The 18,510-nt window shown below is 42.0% G+C and overlaps 2 protein-coding genes and 1 pseudogene across 2 annotated transcripts; all 3 read left to right on the forward strand.

Moving 5' to 3' along the window:
• Positions 1 to 2,248: 2,248 nt before the first annotated feature.
• LOC125509672 (F-box protein CPR1) lies at positions 2,249 to 6,506 on the forward strand. Its single transcript, XM_048674694.2, has 6 exons — positions 2,249 to 2,441; positions 3,032 to 4,378; positions 4,469 to 4,591; positions 4,890 to 4,982; positions 5,077 to 5,136; positions 6,113 to 6,506. The coding sequence occupies exons 2-6, from the start codon at positions 3,074 to 3,076 to the stop codon at positions 6,185 to 6,187; spliced, it is 1,656 nt and encodes a 551-aa protein (XP_048530651.1). The 5' UTR covers positions 2,249 to 2,441; positions 3,032 to 3,073; the 3' UTR covers positions 6,188 to 6,506.
• Positions 6,507 to 7,780: 1,274 nt separating this feature from the next.
• Positions 7,781 to 11,636, forward strand: LOC125509673 (F-box protein At3g07870). Its single transcript, XM_048674697.2, has 6 exons — positions 7,781 to 8,030; positions 8,769 to 10,123; positions 10,213 to 10,335; positions 10,488 to 10,580; positions 10,679 to 10,711; positions 11,232 to 11,636. The coding sequence occupies exons 2-6, from the start codon at positions 8,816 to 8,818 to the stop codon at positions 11,301 to 11,303; spliced, it is 1,629 nt and encodes a 542-aa protein (XP_048530654.1). The 5' UTR covers positions 7,781 to 8,030; positions 8,769 to 8,815; the 3' UTR covers positions 11,304 to 11,636.
• A 2,301-nt stretch (positions 11,637 to 13,937) lies between these two features.
• Positions 13,938 to 17,009, forward strand: LOC125556209 (F-box protein At3g07870-like; annotated as a pseudogene).
• Positions 17,010 to 18,510: the final 1,501 nt, after the last annotated feature.

An 18,510-nucleotide genomic window follows, 5' to 3' on the forward strand; every position in this document is an offset into this window, starting at 1 on the left:
CAGCGTATATCACAACAATTGTTCAATGTGTATTTAAATATTTGTTTAGCATATATCACAAACTGTTCAGTGCGTACTTCAAAATTGTTCGGCGTATATCACAAAATGTTCTATGTATATTCTCAAAAAAGCATCATTTGAAAATTCAAACTTTTTGTTCATTTTTTCAATATTTTTCACGCTTTTAAAAGTTCAATCAAATTTCTAAATTTGTTCACGATTTTCAAACATTATTATAAAAATCAAGGATTTTTCCCAAGAAATGTTGAAAAGTTTGAATAACGAAATGGATCTGTCGTTGTACTTAGCACTTTAACTGATCAGGCGATGCAAATTGGTTCTTAAAGTCGGGCGCTGCAAATATAGGACTAGAATTTGTCTGGTCTACTGGTTTGGATCCACTAGCGGGAGATCGAACCTTGCGCAACAGCTTTCTCGTGAGGTTAATTTTTTACGCGTCTAGATTTCGCTAGCTCCAAATGGGTCAGTCCGTTCGCGGTTCTCTTCCGCAAAGACTCAGCAGTTTGACGCTCACTGGTTTTGAAAAAAAAGCTCATTCAATTTGAAAAAGTTCATCAATTTTGAAAAAAATCATCGTATTTGACAAACAATACATCTAAGTTTAAAAAGTTCATCGGTTTTTAAAAAAAGTTCACAAACTAAAAACCCACACATTTAAGAAAAAGATAAAAGAAAAACGAAACGAAGTAGAAAAAAAGGAAAAGAAGAAAAAGAACAAAACGAACTGACAAAGAAATACAAGAGGAAAACGAACGAAGAGTGCACAAAGCTGGTTAGTAGCCTGCTGGTTGTCGCGCATCCTTCTAACAACGAAATCACTAATTGAGAAGTATTTGTTGCAAAGATCATTTTAGTTTCCTTGGTTGCGACAAGTGGCGCACATGCAGCGTGTCACTTGTCGCAACCTGGAAGTTTTCTCTTTTTTCATAGATCCGTTTATTCAAAACATTTTACCCCTTAAACCGTGCGTCCAAATCTTGAACTGCTTTCACTGTTGGATTCCTCGTATCGAGATCTTCAAAACTAGATCCCATGTTGATAGGTTTTGACGAACTTTTTTTTCACGAAAAAATAGGACGAAAAAACCAAACCGTGAGCACGAGTTTTTTCCCTTTCCGAAAGAGGCATGCCCGTGCCTCTCACGAAATCACAACCATGCCTCTAACGGAAGCAAAACCGTGACTCTCGCCGAAGGAAAAAGCCAGAGAAAACACGTTTTTTCGTTTCCGATGAGGCACGACCGTGATTCTCATGAAAGCACAACCGTGCCTCTTGCGGAAGCAAAACCACGACTCTCGCGAAAGAAAAAAAAACAGAAAACACATTTCTTTCCCTTTCCGAAAGGCACGGCCGTGACTCTCGCGAAAACACAATCGTGCCTCTCGCGGAAGCAAAACCGTGACTCTCGTGAAAGAAAAAAAAACGTGTTTTTTCCTTTCCGAAGGCACGGCCGTGACTCTCGCGAAAGCACAACCGTGCCTCTCGAAGCAAAACCATGACTCTTGCGAAAAAAATAGAAAACATGTTTTTTTCGTTTCCAAGATGCACGGCCGTGCCTCTCACGAAAGCAAAACCGTGACTCTCGTGAAAGCAAAAAAAAACAAAAAATGCGTTTTTTTTTCGTTTTCGAGAGGTACGGCCGTGACTCTCGCGAAAGTAAAAAACGCGTTTTTTCGCGCATTTTTTTTCCTTTTCATTTTTTTGATTGAAAAGCTAAGGAAGGCTGATGGAAAACCAAAATGTCAAAAAACCCGAAAAAAACTGTTTAAAAAGCCGAAAACGCGTGCGGGAAAATAAAAATAAAAACAAAATCTGGAAGGAGCGCCTAGATCGCGCCACATGGCGAATGGCTGAAAGTGTGCCAAGTGGCTTTGATTGTTGCGAGGCTCCCGAAGGAGCGCTCGTTAACTAGTTGCTCCCTTCGAACGATCAGGTCATGAGTTTGATCCCACGCGCAGCACATTTTTTAGAAAGAAAAAACGAAGATGAACCATTTTTCAGAACAATAAGGTAGTTGGGCCGGCCCAGCGAGGGAGGCTGCAGGCGTCCGTTTGCAAAATGCCTACTAACGGGCGCCAAATAGGAAACGCCCCCTGCTCTTCCTCTAACTTGCACGCAAAAAAAAAGTGTTCCGCTAACTGGGCCGAACCTGGGCCCCACATGCTAATACACACTACTCTACCATATAATTAACGCCCCTTCTTCCCTTTTTGTTTTTTTACTTATATCCCCTCTGTTCTGTTCCTTCCTGCCCGGCGAAATCACGGAAGCCGCTAACGGCAGCCGAGAATGGAGGGGAAAGAGCGGCAGTAAATCATTTCGTCAGCAGCTCTTGGGGCCTGCGGGAAATCTTCCACCGCGTCACCTCCTCCCATGGCGGCGACCGCGGAGCTCGCCTGATCCTGATCGCGCCCGTGATTGTGAGTGCTCCACTCCCCTCCGTGTCCTCTTTTGCTTGCTTGCGGGCTGTTTCCTCCTCCTCCGACGCCCCTCCCGTCCACGCCCCTTCCATCTGTAACTGCAGCGGCGGCTAGGGTTTCTGGCTGCTTGCCCCGAGTTGAGGGATTGAGACGCCGGAGGGAGGGCGCATGATTGTTCCTTGGATTTGGCACTAGTCTGCAGTTCGGGTACATGAGAGATGACGATAACATTAGAGTTTCTTTAATCTTTTGACCGCAAGATTATGCTTTTGGTAGTTGATAACATTGTTTTAGCGTGGAGACGAAAGAAGCGAATTTACTTTTCTAGTCAAAATTTTGGACGCTGCAACAGAGCAGAATTTTTTAGATGCCGTCAGTACCTACCTTCCTTGGCGCATTGGCTGGTAAATACAGTAGATATTTGGAAGCGATACAAACATGGATATGTTTCATCTTCTTTCTTTGCCGGCAAAATAGTTTTAATGACTGCTTTCTGTCTAGTAATTTTTCAAGTCAAACTCCAAGCAGTATGCCCTGTATCATTTTTCTTTTTGCGGGACTGCATCACTAATTGGAATGTGCGTTTGCAGAGTGGTTTGGCAGTTCGGCTGCCCCAGCAGTGCGTGCTCACCATGGTTACTGAAGAGCCCGAAGCAAAGAAGCAGATAAATGAGGAATGCATCATAAACCGCCTCCCAGGAGACCTCATTGAGCGGATATTTTTTAGGCTTCCGGTGAGCACTTTGTTGACGTGCCGCGGCGTCTGCAAGCAGTGGCAGAACTTCATCCGGGATCCACAGTTTGCCGCATCACACCTCCAGCTTGCACCCAGTTATGCTCTTCTGTTCTTCCCGCAAGGTTTGGTTTCCGGCGTGCTCTACCCTAGTGATGCTATCCTAATTGACGAAGCCTGGTCACCGTCGACATATGCGGTGCCAGTGATTGGTCCTGATGATTTCCTTTTTGGTTCATGCAATGGCCTTCTTGGGTCATACACAAAGACATCAACGATCAAGATAGCTAACCTTGCAACTGGTGAATGTCTACATCTTGAGAAACCTTCCAAGAATGTGAAAGGTGATCACTACTGTTTCTACAGCTTTGGGTTTCATCCCGTGACAAAAGAATACAAGATCACACACTTCCTTGGTGACTGCGTTGATGGTCGCCCCCATAATAAAGACAGGTTCAACATCATTCAAGTTTACACGCTTGGTGATGAGAAATGGAAAGATATCCGCACTCCAGAACCTCTTAGCTTGATCAGTGTGAGAAACTCTGGAGTTGTCAATGTTGATGGCAAAATGTATTGGTTAACTGAAGACATGCTAGTTAGCTGGCAGCATGCAGTTATTTCCTTTGATCTCAGGGAAGAAAGTTTTGCGACGATACAACTGCCGGCAGAGCGTGAAGATCAGGATCGTTATGGTCCTCGTAAGTTCTGGATCAGAGAAATGCATGGGAAAATATGCATAGTAACTGCTCAACCAAGTCGTTGTGATCCCAGAGCTCTTCTTGGTGAACTGCAGATCTGGACACTTGAGAACACGGTAGAGCAACAAAGGTGGAGCAAGAAGTACAATATTAAGAACCCACCAAATTACATTCCAGGTCCACATTCTGTTCACAGGGATAGGATCATGACGCAACTTTGCAATAGCGTGTGTTCATATGAGTTGTTTAGTGAAAACTTCGAGATTGATTTGAGCAAGAAGTTGAAGCTGTTTGATTCCAAACCCCGTTGGATGTACAACATGCAATCCTACATCGTTGTGAAATCACTTGTATCTTTAGATTTATATAAAAAGGCTGGCATTGTGCGCAGACCGAAACAGCAAGTAGGCTGGGAATTGAAGAAGTGGAAGGCATGGGAGGATAAGCGTCGTGAGGCAGAGGATATACGGTGCCGTGTCCACAAACATGAGCATGCCTTATTTGTACGTTGGCCAAACTGTTATTAGCCTTCAACCTGGATGAATGTTCCTTATTTTGGAATTTTTGACAACCGCTAACTTGCCACTTTGTAGGGAAACGCAGAAAAAATGGGTAAAATGTATCAGTCTTTGCAGGATAAGCCACATGATGTAGCAGAACGTCTACGCGCAGAACTCAATCAGGTGTTGCAGGACATGCCGGATAGTCCAAGTCAGGTGATTCTCTACAGAAATGGTAGAATCGAGGGTACCACACTTTTCACATTTTAGTTAAAAAGATCCATAAGGCAAGGCATAACAAGATTTTTTTTTCTTGAGAAAACACAAAGCTTGCATCTTGATGCCTTGACCGAAAAAATATAGTTACAAGGCCTAAGACTAGGCTAAACAACTGACCACTCAAGACAAGACCACAACTAACAACCACCGGACATACATTACAACCAACACCACAAAACTATTTTAAGTGTGTTGTAACTAGTGCGTTAACAAGTGTTTTGTAATTTTCCAATAGCCAAAGTCCCCCCGGAGGCTTAATTGGGTGGAGCAGAAGCAGGACTATGAGAAGTTGATGGCCCGTTCAGCGAAACTGAAAGAAAGGGCTCAGGTACAGTTTGCTTGCATTTGTTGATTTGCTAGCAAACATTATTTACTACTGTTGTTGAAGTATGTCAAATTTGACAAACTTGACCTTCCTATAGGTCATGAAGCAGGCACATGATAACATCTTGAGTATCATTGCAAGTTTTAAGTCGGATAAGGTGAACTTTTGCGGGTTTAAACTTTTAAATTATCCATGTTTTCTGCAACAACCTGCCAGCTTGTTACTCGTTTCTTTTTTGGCTACCTGTCCCATTTGCCATAATAATGAAGCCAATTAACTTATTTTCAGAAATAAGCAGCTTAACTGGGTTCTCTATTCATATAAATGAATGACTTGCATGTTCTCGAAAGAAATAAATGAATGTCTTGCCCACTAAAATGTGACTATTTTCCACACCAAACGTAATCTTATACAACTGCTTGTATGTTTTACTTTTTGACAGCTGTGCAACTTTGTTTAATTGAAGTTGTCTACTTATTCAACTCACCGTGCACTTAATCTAGCGGGTCACATATTTTACATTGTATGGAAATTAATTTATTCACTACGGTTTAAATACATGCAGTCAAAAAACTTCATGTCATGCCTTTTATTTTAAAGAGTATATCCAGCATCCTAAAAAAGCTATATTCTCTTATTTAATATTGCAAACCCAACATGCATATGTAAGCCTTGTCTAGTACTCACTCCATTTTCTGTAAACGGAGGGAGTAGTTGCCTAGTTCTGTAAATTTCATGTTCTTGCATGCATTTCCAGTTTCATGTTTGCTGGAATACTTTGTACATGATGAGCAATGAGCATAGTCGTGCTAACTAAGCATTGGATTTTTTTTCGGATTGTGCATCAGTAACTATAATGGATCATCATAAGCATGGAGTGAGTAGCCAAGAAGATCATTGTTACCATCCGTTACAAAATTTCACTTTCATCTGTATTGTTCTGGTTTTGAACTTCTCATCCTGAAATTTAGCAACAATGTGCCCCTTGTTTACTGTTAGAGAAGAACAATGAGGATATACGATAGTATGTCTCTTCTTTTATTGGAATTCTAAATGTTTCGTGTTAGCACATGGGATGAAGTAGCGAACAGTTTCTTGTATTTGATATCCTGATCCATATTCACTTTTGGCAGGGTAAATCTACTGCTGGCGCTTCTTCTTCTTCCATTGCCCGTCTTGATGAGAAGAAGGAAGAAGAGAACATTTAAAATTGCACTTAGCTATCTGGGGCACTTCTTGTTATTGTCTCTATTTCATCCTGAGAGATTCTGTAACCTCTGCCAAGGAGGCTCTTGTCCCCTTGGATTGGATATGCGCAGCCGTTGTTCGTAGTCCGATTTAGCCTCTCGCTCCATCAGTTGCTCGTTGTCATTACATTGCACTTTCAGGTTTCTAGTTTCTATAAATGTTCGGCGCAAAATGCCGCTTGGCCGAGAGATCCAACAGGAACGATGGCCTTGCCTTAAACAGGAATAATGATGTGATTTGCAATGTTTTAAATACTTGGGATTAAGTGTCAAGACTTCATGCTGGCTCTCTGCGCTGTAGTTCTCTTATTAGTTCTCACGATATGCATCTGATGTTGTGTGGACTAATCTGCCAAACTGTCTCTGCTTGTGCATTAGTGTCCTCTGAGTGAGCAGAGGGCGAAAACATTCTGGAACGTCTGAAGGCTAAAAATGCGCCAACCTGGAACAAACGCGTATTTTGCTAAGCTTTTTCTTTCTTTTGGGCCGAGAATGCCTAGTTACCGAGTTAATGGTGTTTCCCTTTTGTACTGGGTAAGATGATGCAAACCTGGGACTTGAGAACTTGTCATGGCATTCTTCTTAGGTCGCTTAGACTCTTCCTACTATGGTCCAGCTATTGCATCTTTTTAGTCCCGAGTGATTGCTAGCTTTTCCAGCCAGTAAGCCGGTGGTTTATGTATCTGACATCTATCTATCTGCTGCTATGTTCGAACGTCTGAACCGACTATTGCCACTATGAACATCTACTGAAGTTTCAGAGAACGTCTCGGCATGCAAAACCAACCTTGTTTGTGCATGAATTACAATTGCCTCCCATACTAATGTTATGTAAGTTTCCAATTTGAGAAGCAGTGTCTTTTTTTCTGAAGAAAATCACTCAAGGCAATGGAAGCAATTATGTCATCTTTGCATTATACCATTGCCATGGTCTTGATGAATCACGTGAGAACTCGCTTACAAAACGAGTGTTGTCCGTTGAGTTATAGGGTGACAGTCCACAAATTTTGGCCATTGGTTGGTGCAGATCATATGGTTCCTCTGCATAGCTGTCAACCCGATCGTCTCTAGAGTATTCATCACACCTATCATTTTTAGTCGTGAGATCATTTTCTGCTGTCTGAGTTGGAGTTCATATGGACAAAGAGTAATGCAGCATATGGTGGGATCTTGACTTATAGAGGCTGTTTTTTCGCAGTAATTTTGTGTGTGTGCGCTTTTTTTCTTCTAAAAATAGACGCATAATATTGTCTGAGCAGTGGCGGGTACCGCTGGAAGCACACGTTTCAAGTAGGTTCAGGCTAAAAATAGGAAGCTCAGAGCTTCTGAATTTCTCGGCTGAGAAGCTTTCGAGCCAATACTGTATCAAATTAAGCTAAAAAAAACTAGTGTGTCAAATTTCCACACAAAAATATCACCAGTTTTTTTTGGGGTTGGAGCTCTCTTTTTTTTTGAGGCATTTTGGGGTTGGAGCTGTCTCTTGTTCCATCGGGAAAGGCCGTTTGGCTGGGCCGCGCTCGCTTTCGTTTTGCTGGGTGGGGGTGCCCGCCCGACCCGACCGCGCGGCAGGTAAAAAACCATTTGTGGTGCGCGAACCGCGAATCCTCAAAATCCCCAATCTCCATTTCCCCGCTCTAACCCTAGCTAGACACAGACCGCCCGTGCGGTGCGGTGCGGCTGCGGTTGCGGCGGGAGAGGAGCCTCCGCCGGCGAAGCGAGGTCGCGCGACTTGCGTGCTCGAGGGAGGGGAGAGGAGGCGAGGTGGTCTTTGGTCCTCGGCGGCGTGCAGGTCGACGCGGTGGCGGTAAGCTCGGACCTCCTTTTTTTTCCGCCCTCACATGGCTGCGCAGAGGTAGAGATTAGAAGTAGAAAACATGTCTCGGAATCAACTGGTTCACGGTACCATTATGCTCCTCTCTGTTTAGACATCTGCATATCACCGTAGTCACTGAAACTTACAAATGGTGCAGAAATTGCTGTCCACCGTAGCCACTGAAACCTATAAACGGTGCAGAAATTTCTGTCCACAGCTGCCGGGTCTCTTTGTCGCTGATGCAGTTTTGGTTGGTTGATCCGGATTCGTGCCGTCTTTCCCAATGCCAAATGCACCGGTTGCTTGTTCTGTCCAATGTTTCAGTGTAAACTATTTCTAACCTGCATGGTTTTTGCGCTCATGCACACATTCTGCTGTGCAGAGAGTCATATTCAGGGCATGTTGTGGTGGTGTAGTACTCACTTTGTATTTCATCTGCATGTTGATATGTGTACTTGACCATGCCTTTAATTAGTTTTAAACCAGCTTGATTTTTCAACATTTTAGGCATCATATGTATATTGATTTGCTAATGATTATTTAGTCAATGGCCACACAAGGCTCCATATTTGCTGTCTGCTACTTAATTCCTTATTTACCCATTCTCAGTAGATAAACTTAAACATCTGTTAAACTTTACCTGGACTTCATGTCACTTGCCAGCATATTACTCTTAGTTTAATCATAATCTTTACACAGTTTGGCCTTTTTTTTTATGTCTGTTTGCAGAAGGATTCGGTACCTAGGTTTCCCCGGGGGCCTACATTTTGCTTACTATGGCTTCTGAGGAAACCAAAGCAAAGAAGCAAAGAAATGAGGAATGCATTATAAACAGTCTCCCAGAAGACCTCATTGAGCGGATATTTTTGAGGCTTCCAGTCAGCACTTTGTTGAGGTGCGTCAGTGTCTGCAAGCACTGGCACAACTTCATCCGTGATCCACAGTTTGTCGTATCACACTTTCAGTGTGCGCCCCGAGATGTCCTTCTGTTCTTCCAGCAAGAGTCGATCTCAGGCGAGCCCTACCCTAGTGATGCTATCCTAATTGATGAAGCCTGGTCGCCATCGACATGCGCAGTGCCAGTGATTGGGCCTGATGATTTCCTTTTTGGTTCATGCAATGGACTCCTTGGCTTATACACAAAGGCATCAACTATCAAGATAGCTAACCTTGCAACTGGTGAATGTCTACATCTTGAGAAACCTGCGAAGAATGTGAAGGGTGATCACTTCTCTTTCTACAGCTTTGGATTTCATCCTGTGACAAAAGAATACAAGATTACACACTTCCTTGGTGATTGTGTTGAGGGTCGCCCCCATAATAAAGACAGGTTCAGCACCATTCAAGTTTACACGCTTGGTGATGAGAAATGGAAAGATATCCGAACTCCAGAAGCTCTTAGCTTGATCAGTGTAAGAAACTCTGGAGTTATCAATGTTGATGGCAAAATGTATTGGTTGACTGAAGAAATGTTAGCTAGCTGGCAGCATGCAGTTATGTCCTTTGATCTCAGGGAAGAAAGTTTTGCAATGATTCAACTGCCTGCAGCACGTGAAGATCATGATTATTTTGGTCCTCGCAAGTTCTGGATCAGAGATATAGATGGGAAAATATGTATAGTAACTGCTCAAATAAGTCGTTATGGTCCCAAAGCTCTTGCTGGTGAGTTGCAGATCTGGACACTCGACAACACGGTAGAGCAACAAAGGTGGAGCCAGAAATACAATATTAAGAACCCACCAAATTACATTCCAGGTCCACATTTTGTTCACAGGGATAGGATCCTCGCACAACTTTGCAGCGATAACGTATATGCGTATGAGTTGTTCGGCGAGAACTTTGATGTTAACCTGTGTAAGGGGGTAAACCTGTTAGATTTCAGCCCCCGCAAGCCGTACAACATGCAATCCTACATATGTGTGAAGTCACTTGTCCATTTAGATGTATACAAGAAGGCTGGCATTGTACATAGACCAAAACAGTGGGAAGGCTGGCAGTTGAAGAAGTGGGAGACATGGAAGCGTAGGCTTAGCAAGTTAGCGGATTTGCAGTGCCGGATGCACAAATTTGAGCACCACTTACTTGTATGTTGGCCAGACTGTTATTATTAGGCCTTGATGAATATTAATTATCATTTTAAGATTTGACAAACTGCTAGTTTGCCATTTTGTAGGAAGTCGCAGAAACAATGGGGAAAAGGTGCCAGTTTTTGAAGGATAAGCAACATAACATAGCAGAACATGTACTCACGGAACTCAAACAGGTGTTGCAGCACAAACCAGATAATCCAGATCAGGTAATTTTTTTTACTGAAATGATAGAATGTATGTTACCACACTTTTCACATGTTTGTTCAAAACGTTTATAATTAGTTAGGCCAAATGCATGATAATATTTTAAGTGCATTGTAACTACTGTGTTAACAAGTGTCTTGCAAGTGTCCAATAGCTAAGGTCCATCAGGAGGCTTAATTGGGTGGAGTACAGTCAGGCCCAGCGGAAGTTAGAGGTTCGTTTAAGTAAGACGGAAGACATGATGAAGGTACAGTGTGTTGGTGTGCTCACATTTGTTGATGTACTAACATTATTTACTTCTGTTGGTGAAATATGCCACATTTGACAAAGTTGTCCTTCCTATAGGTTGTGCAGCAGGCACAGGATATGTTGGATCAGGTAAATTTGCATTGGTTCTTACTTGACTTCTAAATTATCCATGTTTTCAGCAACAACCTTCCAGTTCTCGTTTCTGTTCTGGCCTGCTGGTCTCATTTGCTGTAGTTACGATGCCTATTAACTTATCTTCAGAAATAAGCAACTTAGCCTACTGTCTATCTATTTTCTTGCATGCATTTCGAGTCTCATTGTTTGATGGAATACTTTGTACATGCTGAGCAGTGAGCATGGTTGTGCACTTGTGCTTGTGCTAATCGAGCACTGAAATATCTTACATTGATGGTGCATAAGTAACTATTCAGATGTTTCTGTTGTTGTTAAGTAACTATAAGAGAGGCATGATAGATTGAGCTATTCCATATACCTGTGAACAGCAGATTAAGTTACAAGAATGGAGATCTGAAACAAAGAACTTTGTGAGTAGTAGCCAAGAAGATTATTTTTATCATCCACTACAAAATTTTGTTTTAATCTGTATTGTTCTGGTTTTGATATCCTGATCCACGTTTACTTTTGGCAGGATGCGTCAGTTGCTGGCGCCTCTTCCAGTGACGGTCCTGACAAGGAGGAACAAGGGAGCCTTCAGCATTAAACCTGGCTTTCCTGGGGCAGTTCTTACTAATTGTCTCTGTTCCGTCCTGAGAGATTCTGCAAGTTCTACAAGGAGATTCTTGCTCCCTTGGATTGGACGTGCGCAACCATTGTCCGCGCGCCGATTCGGCCTCTTGCTCCATCAGTTGCTTGTCATTGCATTGCAATTCAAGTTTGTGGTTTCTACAAATGTCGAGGGCACAATGCTGCTTGGCCCTTAGAGATCTGACTGGAACATTGCTCCTTACCTCGAACAGAAAGAGTGGTTCATTTTATGAATAGATTTTAAGCACTTTGCCATGTTTAAAAACTTGAGACACGCTACCAGACTTCATACTGGTTTTCTGTGTCGTTGCTGATCCAGTTCTCACGGTATACACTTGGCGCCGTGATTTAAACCTTCGCCGTGCTAGGTTTTGATGTCACCGCCGTCCTGTGCTACTAGGTCTCCGGATATCGTCTTGTCCCTCCCTGTTGTTTCCTGTCAATAATCTGACCTTCTGCTCACACCTTGTGTGTGTTCTAGGGCACATGGTCGTCCACCACACAAAACCCTAGCTCATTCCGTCTTATCGACTGGATCTGGAAGGAGAACGTGGAAGGCCTGATGAAGTAGAGAGGTAGGGACTCAGAAATTGGGAGGGTTGGAGTAGTAGAAGTGCAGGCGATCAGTAAGCTCTTGTCCGTGAAGCCGGTGCAGCCGAGCAAGCAAAACTACTATAGAGAGAAGCAAGTCACGAGCCACGATTGTGTTTTTAAAAGCAGCACTAAAACCTCCGGTAATTGTGACCTCTGATCGGCAGCATAACATTAAACGATTTTCTGAACGGAATGGACGATGCAGTAGCAATCAAACTGAAAAAAATGGCAAATGCATACCCCAGTCCCTGGCAGCTCCATAACATTTAGGATCCGCGCCCTGCCATCTAGTGCGGCCATAACTCTGTTCCACATCTCCTCGCAAGATTTGTAGACAAGCAACATTTTCAAGACCTCTTCTTCTCAGACATTTTGCTTTTTGCAAAGTAAAATAAAATTCACGCCTTATAAATGCCTAGCCCGAGAAGAAACTTCAGATCACCGACATTCATGCCAACTTGTACCTGTATAGTCAGGTTTTCTTTAGAAGCAGTAGACATTCCTTTTTTTTAAGGATCAGTAGACTTTTTTTTGTTAGGCCATTGAGGATCAGTAGGCATTCCTATGCTCCCTTCCCCGGCCACTCAGGCCGCGCTCGCGCGCCCTGGTGCTGGGCCGTGCGTTTTCCCTTCGCCGAGTGCTCGTGCGCCCTAACGCCCTCGCATTTCTCGGCATAGGTTGCCAGATTTACGCTCAGAAAACATGTTTCGAGAATCAACTAATTCATGGTATCATTATGTTACTGCCTGAGTAAATGGCACAGGCGGTCCGATAACTTGCGCTGCGGGTGCACTTAAGTCACGGTACTTGCAAATTGGAAAAACCCGTCATAGAACTTGCATTACGGGTGCAGATAGGTCACACAGGTCATCTGGATCGGCCAGCTGCCTGGTTTTCTCCCTCTAACGGTCAAGCGCGATAAATTTGTTCACGACTTTAAAAATATATGTGATTCGTGACTTTAAAAAAATGTTCGTGAATGATAACTTTGAAAATTATTTATTCACGACTTAAAAAAAATATCCACGAACTTTTAAAAATAAATATTTGTGATTCGCGACTTTAAAAAAATGTGCACGAACGATAAATTAAAAAATAATTATTAAAAATATTTGTGATCCGTGACTTTAAAAAAATGTCCAGGAACGAAAATTTTGAAAATGTTTTGGAATGATATATTTGAAAATGTTCGTGAATGATTAATTGGAAAACTATTTGTTCACAACTTTAAAAAAATGGTTGAGAACGATAATTTTGAAAAATATTTGTGATTCGCGAACATTTTTTTAAAGTTGTGAGCATTTAAAAAAATATTTGTGATTCCCGACTTCAAAAAAAGGTCGAGAAAGATAAATTTAAAAATATTTATTAAAAATATTTGTGATTTTAAAAAATGCCCACGAACGAAAAATTTGAAAATATTTCAAACAATAAATTTGAAAATGTTCATGAACGATTAATTTGAAAACTATTTGTTCACGACTTTAAAAAATGGTCGAGAATGATAAATTTGTAAAATATTTGTGATTCGCGAACATTTTTTTAAGTTGTGAACATTTAAAAAAATTGTGATTCACGACTTTAAAAAAATGTTCTCGAACGATAAATTAAAAAATATTTATTAAAAAACTTTGTGATTCGTGACTTTAAAAAAATGTCCATAAACGAAAATTTTGAAATGTGACCTATCTGCACCCGCAACGCAAGTTCTATGACGGGTTTTTCTCGAAAACCAGGCAGCTGGCCGATTCAGATGTCATATGTGACCTATCTGCACCCGCAATGCAAGTTCTATGACGGGTTTTTTCAGTTTGCAAGTACCGTGATTTAAGTGCACCCGCAGCACAAGTTCTCGGACCGCCAGTGCCATTTACTCTTACTGCCTGCTCCGCGTATTACCCGAAACTCACAAAATGGCAGAAATTGATGTCCGCCGTAGCTGGAACTTATAACTGGTGCCGAAATTGCTGTCCACGGCCGGTTCTCTTTGTCGCTGATGCAGTTTTTGCTGGCTGATCCGGATTCGTGCGCCTTTCCCAACGCCAAATGCACAGTTTGCTTGTTCTGTCCGATGCTTCAGTGTAAACTATTTCTATGTTGTACGGTTGTTGCGCTGATGCACACATTCTGCTGTGCAAAGAGTCGGTCAGGGCATGTGTTGTGGTGGTGCACTTGACCCTGCCTTTAGTTTTAAACTAGCTTTATCTTTCAACATTTTCGGAACATACGTATATTGATGTGCTTACAATTATTAGTCAATGGCCATACAAGGCTCCATATTTGCCACAGATCCGCCACTTATTTCTTTCTTTACCCATTCTCAGTAGATAAACTTAAAACATCTGATAAACTTTACCTAAACTTGATGTCACTTGCCAGCAAATTACTGTTAATCATAATCTTTACAGAGTTTGCCCTATTGTTTTTTGTATGTGTGTTTGCATAAGGATTCGGTGCCTAGGTCTCCTTGGGAGTCTAGATTTTGCCTGCTTTGATTTCTGAGGAAACCAAAGCAAAGAAGCAAAGAAATGAGGAATGCATTATAAACAGTACTCCCAGAAGACCTCATTGAGCGGATATTTTTGAGGCTTCCAGTCAGCACTTTGTTGAGGTGCGTTGGTGTCTGCAAGCACTGGCACAACTTCATCTAGGATCCACAGTTTGTCGCATCACACCTCCAGTGTGCGCCCCGAGATGCCCTTCTGTTCTTCCCGCAAGAGTCAGCCTCAGGCAGGCCCTACCCTAGTGATGCTATTGCTATACTGGTTGACGAAGCCTGGTCGCCATCGACATATGCAGTGCCAGTGATTGGGCCTGATGATTTCCTTTTTGGTTCATGCAATGGACTCCTTGGCTTATACACAAAGACATCAACTATCAAGATAGCTAACCTTGCAACTGGTGAATGTCTCCATCTTGAGAAACCTGCGAAGAATGTTAAAGGTGATCACTTCTCTTTCTACAGCTTTGGATTTCATCCCGTGACAAAAGAATACAAGATTACACACTTCCTTGGTGATTGTGTTAAGGGCCGCCCCCATAATAAAGATAGGTTCGGTGTCATTCAAGTTTACACGCTTGGTGATGAGAAATGGAAAGATATCCGAACCCCAGAAGCTCTTAGCTTGATCATTGTGAGAAACTCTGGAGTTGTCAATGTTGATGGCAAAATGTATTGGTTAACTGAAGACATGTTAGCTAGCTGGCAGCATGCAGTTATTTCCTTTGATCACTCAGGGAAGAAAGTTTTGCAACGATACAACTGCCAGCAGCACATGAAGATCATGATCGTTACGGTCCTCGTAAGTTCTGGATCAGAGATATAGGTGGGAAAATATGTATAGTAACTGCTCAAACAAGTCGTTATGATCCCGGAACTGCTCTTGGTGAGATGCAGATATGGACACTTGACAACACGGTAGTGCAACAAAGGTGGAGTCAAAAGTACAATATTAAGTACTCACCAAATTATATTCCAGGTCCACATTTTGTCCACAGGGATAGGATCCTGCAGCAATAATGTATGTTCATGTGAGTTGTTCGGTGAGAACTTTGATGTTAACCAGAGTGGGTACACCTGTTGGATTTCAGTCCCCGCAAGCCATGCAACATGCAATCCTACATTTGTGTGAAGTCACTTGTACGTTTAGATGTCTACAAGAAGGCTGGAATTGTACGTAGACCAAAACAGCGGGAAGGCTGGGAATTGAAGAAGTGGGAGACATGGAAGTGTATGCTTGGCAAGGATGCGGATGTGCGGAGCCAGATCCACAAATTTGAGCATGACTTACTTGTATGTGTGCCAGACTGTTATTATTAAGCCTTGATGAATATTTATTATTATTTTAAGATTTGACAAACTACTAATTTGCTATTTTGTAGGAACTCACAGAAACATCGAGTAAAATGTGCAAGTTTTTGCAGAATAAGCAATATAACATTGCAGAACATGTACTCACGGAACTCAATCAGCTGTTGCAGCGCAAACCAGATAATCCAGATCAGGTAATTCTCTCCTCAAATGATAGAACACATGTTATCACACCTTTTCCGTGTTAGTTCAAAACATTAATAATTATCTAAGGCCAAATGCATAATAATATTTTAAGTGCATTGTAACTATGGCGTTAACAAGTTTCTTGCAATTATCTAATAGCCATTGTCTGTCCGGAGGCTTAATTGGGTGGAGCAGAATCGGGAGCAGCAGAAGTTAATGGCTCGTTTAAGTAAGATAAAACACATGATTAAGGTACAGTGTGACAGTGTGCTTGCATTTATTGATGCACTAACACTATTTACTATTGTTGGTGAAATATGCCATATTTGACAAAGTTGTCTTCCGTATAGGTCGAAGCAGGCAATGGATAACATCTCTAGTATTAGAATATTGGATCAGGTGAACTTTTGCATGGGCTCTAACTTCTAAATTATCCATGTTTTCAGCAACCTTTATAGTTCTTGTTTCTTGTTTCTGTTGTGTCCTACTGGTCTCATTTGCTGTAATTATGAAGCCTATTAACTTATCTTCAGAACTAAGCAACTTATCCTACTGTCTGTCCATTTTCTTGCATGCATTTTCAGTTTCATGTTTGGTGGAATATTTTGTACATGCTGAGCGATGAGCATAGTTGTGCTAATTGAGCATGGGATTTTGTTACTTTGATTGTGCATAAGTAACTATTCACTGGTTTCTTCTTCTTCTTCTTGTTCTATTCCATATACCTATGAACAGTAGATTAAGTTACAAGCTAGAGTTCTAAAACAATGAATTTTGTGAGTAGCCTAGAAGATTATTCTGTCACAAATTTTCATTTTCATCTGTATTGTTCTGATTCCTGTCTTGAAATTTAGCAACATTGTGTCCCGTGTTTCCTGTTAGAGAGGAACATCGATATCTGATATGTCAACTTATTTTTCATCAGAATTTTGCATGCTGCCTCACATGGGACGAAAGTTGCGAGCGCTTCTTGTATTTGATATTCTGACCCATATTCACTTTTGGCAGGGTACATCAGCTGCTGGCGTTTCTTCCAGTGACGGTTATGACAAGAAGAAAGAGAGCCTTTAGCATTGAACTTAGCTTTCTGGGGCACTTCGTTTCGTCTCTGAGTGATTCTGCAACTTGTACAAGGAGAGTCTTCCTCCCTTGGATTGGATGGCCTCTTTTGCTCCATCAGTTGCTTGTCATTACATTGCACTTTCAGGTTTCTAGTTTCTACAAGATGTCCAGCGCGCAATGCTGCTTGGCCCGAGAAATCCGACAGAAACACGCCCCTTGCCTTAAGCAGAAACAATGGTGTGATTTTTTGAACAGATTTTAAGCAGTCTGCCATGTTTTAAATACTTGAAATGCACTACCAGACTTCATGCTGGCTTTATGTGCTGCCGTTGTCTGATTTTAAGCACCCTAATATCCAGAAATTGCTATTGGACGGCGCCCAACTTTTTAGAAAAAAACGCACATTTTTATTGTTATGGTGCTGTTAGAAGGAGGGCGCGAGAGAGCCGGCCGGGGGCCTTTTGCCCACGGCCGGGCAAGATGGAAGGAATTTCCTTCTTAATTCTTGCTTGATTAGATTGATACATCTCCTCTCTTTATATAAAGAGGTTTACTTGACTCCCAAGCAAAGCTTACTTGACCTCTAAGCAAGCGACATTTATCTTTAATTAACCCTAAGACTAACGGGCTATACTACCAACCTAGGCTCATTAGGCCCATTACGTACTATAACACTACAACTCACCTAGACATGCAGCTTGTCCTCGAGCTGCAGCCTAACCAACTTATAACCATGACCCGAGGCAACACAAACCAAATAGCTAAAAACAAGCCTTTTACATCTCGGCTTGTTTTATTACTCTTTGTTGGGAATTAGCACACAAATGCACTTGTGGTTAACTGATAACTGCAACGGAAACAAGTAATCTCAGCACCACATCATGTACTAATTCAAGGATTGTTGCTTAGCACGGAAGGAAACATATGCAGCAGCATATATGGAGGCAAAAAATGTTACTCAGCAGGCAAGACACTCCTTAGCCTAGTGTCTTATGGTAGGAGTAAATTTCTGGACAGCACCAAACATCAACAAAGAGACACCAGATTTTTACGTGAAAAACCCCTCAACTTGAGGGGAAAACCACGGGCCGAAGCCACTCAAATCCTCTTCCACTATTATCAAATGTGGGATACAACAAGTTCTTCTCTAGAAAGCACTAGAGGATCTCATACATCAAGATTTCTGAATCTTGGATGAACACAACAAGATTGGGGTTCAAGAACTAGGGATTGAAACCATCTCACCAAAGATGGTGGAACCGAAACTTGAAGGAGACAAGGTAGTGGATCTGGACCTTCACAACCTTGGGGAGGAGCTCCCTTGCTTCTTCCTTCAATCTTCCTCTTCTTCCCTTGCTCTCTTGGTTTTCTCTCGTCTTCTCTCTTGGAGGATGAACTGATTTTTGTTGGGGAACGTTGCAGAAAACAAAAATTTTCCTACTCGTTTCACCAAGATCATCTAGGAGTTCATCTAGCAACGAGTCATCGGATGCATCTACATACCTTTGTA

This window comes from Triticum urartu, chromosome 5A (genome assembly GCF_056163025.1).
Source record: "Triticum urartu cultivar PI428250 chromosome 5A, HENAU_Tu73, whole genome shotgun sequence".
Taxonomy (NCBI): Eukaryota; Viridiplantae; Streptophyta; class Magnoliopsida; order Poales; family Poaceae; genus Triticum; species Triticum urartu.